General features: G+C 34.6%; 1 protein-coding gene across 1 annotated transcript; it reads left to right on the top strand.

Moving 5' to 3' along the window:
• The first annotated feature begins 215 nt into the window (after nucleotides 1-215).
• Nucleotides 216-2,271, top strand: LOC113857513 (2-hydroxyisoflavanone synthase). The gene is made up of 2 exons (XM_027489495.1): nucleotides 216-1,222; nucleotides 1,342-2,271. The coding sequence occupies exons 1-2, from the start codon at nucleotides 320-322 to the stop codon at nucleotides 2,011-2,013; spliced, it is 1,575 nt and encodes a 524-aa protein (XP_027345296.1). The 5' UTR covers nucleotides 216-319; the 3' UTR covers nucleotides 2,014-2,271.
• The last annotated feature ends 2,638 nt before the right edge of the window (nucleotides 2,272-4,909 follow it).

The following is a 4,909-nucleotide window of genomic DNA, read 5'->3' as shown; positions in this document are numbered from 1 at the left end:
AGAAGAACGATATTAAAAAAATTCAGTCAACATTCAATTTCCTGGAATGTTAAAAGTTTTTAATGAAATTCTGGCATTTCTGCACAACATTAAGAAAGATTATCTTCAAATCAATGCATCACACGTATGCTCACGAAGACTGAAAACAAGAAGTGCCCCTGATACAGTGCCAATCAGTTGCTTATAAAAAGGAAGCCTGGGATGCCTGTTTCCTCAGGCCGAGAACTATCTTGGTTAATTAGCCTCAAAATCAGGAGCACTCTTCCTACACTCGTTGGTTACACTACCAAAGCCAAGATCAAACAAACAAGCACACACCATGTTGCTCCAACTTGCAATTACCTTATTGGTCATAGCTCTGTTCATGCACTTACGTCCCAAACCAAGTGCAAAATCTAAGGCCCTTCGTCACCTCCCTAACCCTCCAAGTCCAAAGTCTCGTCTTCCATTCGTTGGACACCTTCACCTTTTGGACAAACCACTTCTCCACCACTCCCTCATTAGTCTCTCTGAACGTTATGGCCCTTTGTACTCTCTCTACTTTGGTTCCATGCCAACCGTTGTTGCCTCTACTCCTGACTTGTTTAAGCTCTTCCTTCAAACCCACGAGGCTTCTTCCTTCAACACAAGGTTCCAGACCTCTGCCATCAGACGCCTCACATATAACAACTCTGTGGCCATGGTTCCCTTTGGACCTTACTGGAAGTTCATTAGGAAGCTCATCATGAACGACCTTCTCAATGCCACCACCGTTAACAAGTTGAGGCCTCTGAGGAGCCAAGAAATCCGTAAGGTTCTCAAGGTCTTGGCCCAAAGTGCAGAAGCCCAAAAGCCCCTTAATGTCACCGAGGAACTTTTGAAATGGACAAACAGCACTATCTCTAGGATGATGTTGGGTGAAGCTGAAGAGATTAGAGATATTGCTCGTGAGGTGCTTAAGATCTTTGGGGAATACAGTTTAACTGACTTTATTTGGCCTTTGAAGAAACTCAAGGTTGGAAAGTATGAGAAGAGAATTGACGAAATATTTAACAAATTTGACCCCGTCATTGAAAGGGTTATTAAGAAGCGCCAAGAGATGAGGAAAAGGAGAAAGGAGAGAAACGGAGAAGTTGATGAGAATGAGCAGAGCGTTGTTTTCCTTGACACTTTGCTTGAATTTGCTGAGGACGAAACCATGGAGATCAAAATTACCAAGGATCAAATCAAGGGTCTCGTTGTGGTGAGTTTCTTGCTTTGGTTTATCGAAACAAAGTTCTCATCCTTCTATATATGTTTGTGTCCAAAGTGAATGAACCTATACACGTGTTTAATAATGTTCCGACGCCTTTTTGTGTGCAGGATTTCTTCTCAGCAGGGACAGATTCCACAGCCGTGGCAACAGATTGGGCATTGTCAGAGCTGATCAACAATCCAAGGGTGTTTCAAAAAGCAAGAGAGGAAGTTGACAGGGTTGTTGGAAAAGATAGACTTGTTGACGAAGCAGATGTTCAAAACCTTCCTTTCATTAGAGCCATTGTGAAGGAGACATTTCGTATGCACCCGCCACTCCCAGTAGTGAAAAGAAAATGTGTGGAAGAGTGTGAGATCAACGGGTATGTGATCCCAGAAGGAGCATTAATACTTTTCAATGTATGGGCTGTGGGAAGAGACCCTAAGTACTGGGACAGACCTTTGGAATTTCGTCCTGAAAGGTTCTTAGACAGTGGTGGTGAAGGGGAAGCAGGTCCTGTTGATCTTAGGGGCCAGCATTTCCAACTGATCCCATTTGGGTCTGGTAGAAGAATGTGCCCTGGTGTCAATTTGGCTACTGCAGGAATGGCAACACTTCTTGCTTCTCTTATCCAGTGTTTTGACCTGCAAGTAGTGAGCCCAAAAGGTGAAATATTGAAAGGCAATGATGCCAAAGTTAGCATGGAAGAGAGACCCGGTCTCACAGTTCCAAGAGCCCATAATCTCGTGTGTGTTCCTCTTGCAAGAGAAAGTGTCGCAGTTAAACTTCTTTCCTCTTAAAATACGATACGCAAGAGCATCTTGCCATGGTTGTTGCTTTTATATAGTAATAGTCCTTTCAATAAGGTGTCATGGATACACAATGAAGCAACGTCCCAACACTTGGGCTCAAACATCCACATGTATCATCCCATTTTGTTTTTCTTCGGTACTGTGATGTAACTTAAATATTTTCCTTTTTTTTCTTGTCCAACTGAAGCGCTGTAATGAATGAAATCTATTAATTTTACTCGCATACTTTTACACTTTAAACATCTCAACAAATTTGTGGTAACTTTAGCTCATTAAGATGATCGGTCGATTATGTTTTCATTGCATGAATAAGTACAATACTGGAAAAGAACACAAAAATGGAGAAGAGGGGGGTTAAACTGTAATTTTAAAAAACTTATCCAAAAACCACTTTTTTTTTTAAAATAATAATGCAAATTACGATCAGGGAAAAGAGATTTAAGACATATTGACTGTTCAAAGAAGTTAGTTGCCTGAAGATATTCGAAAGAAATTCAATAACATTATTTTTTTTTATCACTCTTCTTACAAATTCTACAATTAAAAAGCAAATTCCTGCAGAGTGCATATCATTTGAAAAGTATTTTTTTTTTTTTTTCATTATTGACCTTTTGGTCTGAACTGTAACAAAAAAAATAGAATTATGGCCTTATCAACCGCAAAATAGCAAAGATGTGAAAGTTTTTATTGGCCCTTAAAAAGGAATATCATGATTGTCGCATACCCATCTTCCGCAGGCTAGATGTTTGACACGCAAGGATATACCCAAGTTCCCCTTTTTCTAAATATCTCCAGATACATCGTATTCTTTATTTTGGAATTTTGTATTTGGTTCAGTATATTTTTATTTATTAGTTATTTTCACTTCACGTTTTATTTCATTAATTTTTTACTGGGTGTTTAAAGACACATTAAAAATAATAGTTCATCATAATTTATAAATCTAATATTTAAATATTATTAATCACATGTTAGAAAAATTGTTACTTTGTATAAATTTTTATGTTTATTTATACAATAATAAATTGAGCTATTATATTAACGTTATTTTTTTATTAAAATAATATATTTTATTTAAAAATCAATTTTTAATTTTTTAATAATGTTATTTGAGTGTTTAATATCTAAATTATTAGAAATATAATTAATAATTTTGCATTTTTATTTAAAAATATTGGTTAAATTACGCTAGTAGACCTTAAATTATAGGGAAAGCTGTAACCTTATAATCATTTGTAATTAAGTACTTTTATAAAGTCTTCCATTAGTTGACCATTCAGAACTTTCAGAAGTTGTAAATAGGTCCCTGGAGTTTATACTATTTTGTAATCAAGTCTTTTTGTTCGGTTCTTGAACTAGGCGCTTGAGTTGAGAGCAAAGTCTCTAATTTATCTGCTAAGGTTCAAAGACGTGAAAATACGCTTTAAAACTACATTTCAAACTTGAAAACGGCAAATAATGACTCCGTCTTTGCTTCTCTTGATAGTGTTGAAATTTTAGAGCATTTATATGATTTTGCATCTATGATTATATAATTAATATTATTAAGATATAGTATTTGATATTAATTGTAAGTAAGAAGAGAGAAAGTTAATGTTTGTGTCTTTTAGATTTATAGGCTTTGTTTGAAAGGAGAGGAAGGAGAGAAAGGGAAGGGAGGAGAAGGAGATTAAACCTCTAACTTGTTTGGATGTTTAATATTCAAAAAAGAAAGTGATGGAGAGTTTAATTATATAAATGATATTATTATATTAGTTTAAATACCTTTTAACTATTTTTAAATAGGACTTATTTCAAAAAATTATTTTAATTTTATTTTCATTTTAATACCTAACTAATTTTTTTTTCAATTTTATACCTGACGTTAACTGTTCGGAGGACAAGTGTACCATCGAAAAGTAATAAAGAGTTCTTAAATTAAGTTCTCAAAATATCGTCATACAAGGATTGATTTCCAATTACTAAGAATTTCTTAATTCAATTGTTTAAGTTTCAAAGATACGAGATTAATTAAAAACAAGAATTTATAAAATCAATTATAAAACTAAGAGTAAGGAATACAAATGCACGCCTTGGTTAAACTTATCGGAGAGGAACCTAAAACATATGAGTTTTCTCATTCAATCATTTATGTTATTTTTCTATTTAACTCTAAATCTGATTTTCTTGTGATTACCAATCATTCATACGAATATTATTAATATTCAATGGTCATGTAATATTAATATTCTTTTCTCTAAATTAATATCCCCAATAGTCATGCAAGACATCAATTTGAAAAAGTTTAAGGAACCTATGAACTTGTTAATTTAATAACGATTAGAAGAGAAAGATTGGTTTTGTTCACCTAATCTTTTGTCTCGTTTTACCCTATAGATCTATTAATTAATCGAGGTACGATCGTCTGACGATATAATTAATTAGGATTAAGAAAGAAGCGCAATAGGATAAAATCTAATCACAAAACGGAAATCAAATTTAGATTCAAACATCAAAATTCAATAAATTCATGAACAATAGTTCCTATAGCTCTAACTATAAACTTAGTTACTTATGCAAAAGAAAAGAACTAAAACAATCATAAACAAAGTTATAATCAAAAGAAATAGCAAACTAGAGTATGAGATGTGTTTTCAGTCTTCAAGTATGATCGCTTGAAGCTCTAAGTCTTGCCAAGCATGTACAAAGGATCCCGTGCAAGAGAGACGAGATCAGATGTATTCTAGAGCCAAAGCCAAGATGTAAAAACAGTTTCCTTTACGATGCCTGAGATCTTCCCTTTTATAGGATTTAAAAACCCTAAAAACTCTTCATAATTGGACTTCCCGTAGATGAGCACGGCCGTGCAAGGCCTTAAGCACAACCGTGCATGGGCTCGAAGCAC

This window comes from Abrus precatorius, unplaced genomic scaffold, assembly GCF_003935025.1.
Source record: "Abrus precatorius isolate BTA unplaced genomic scaffold, Abrus_2018 Scaffold2, whole genome shotgun sequence".
Lineage (NCBI taxonomy): Eukaryota > Viridiplantae > Streptophyta > Magnoliopsida > Fabales > Fabaceae > Abrus > Abrus precatorius.
This window is presented reverse-complemented; position numbering and strand designations above follow the sequence as displayed.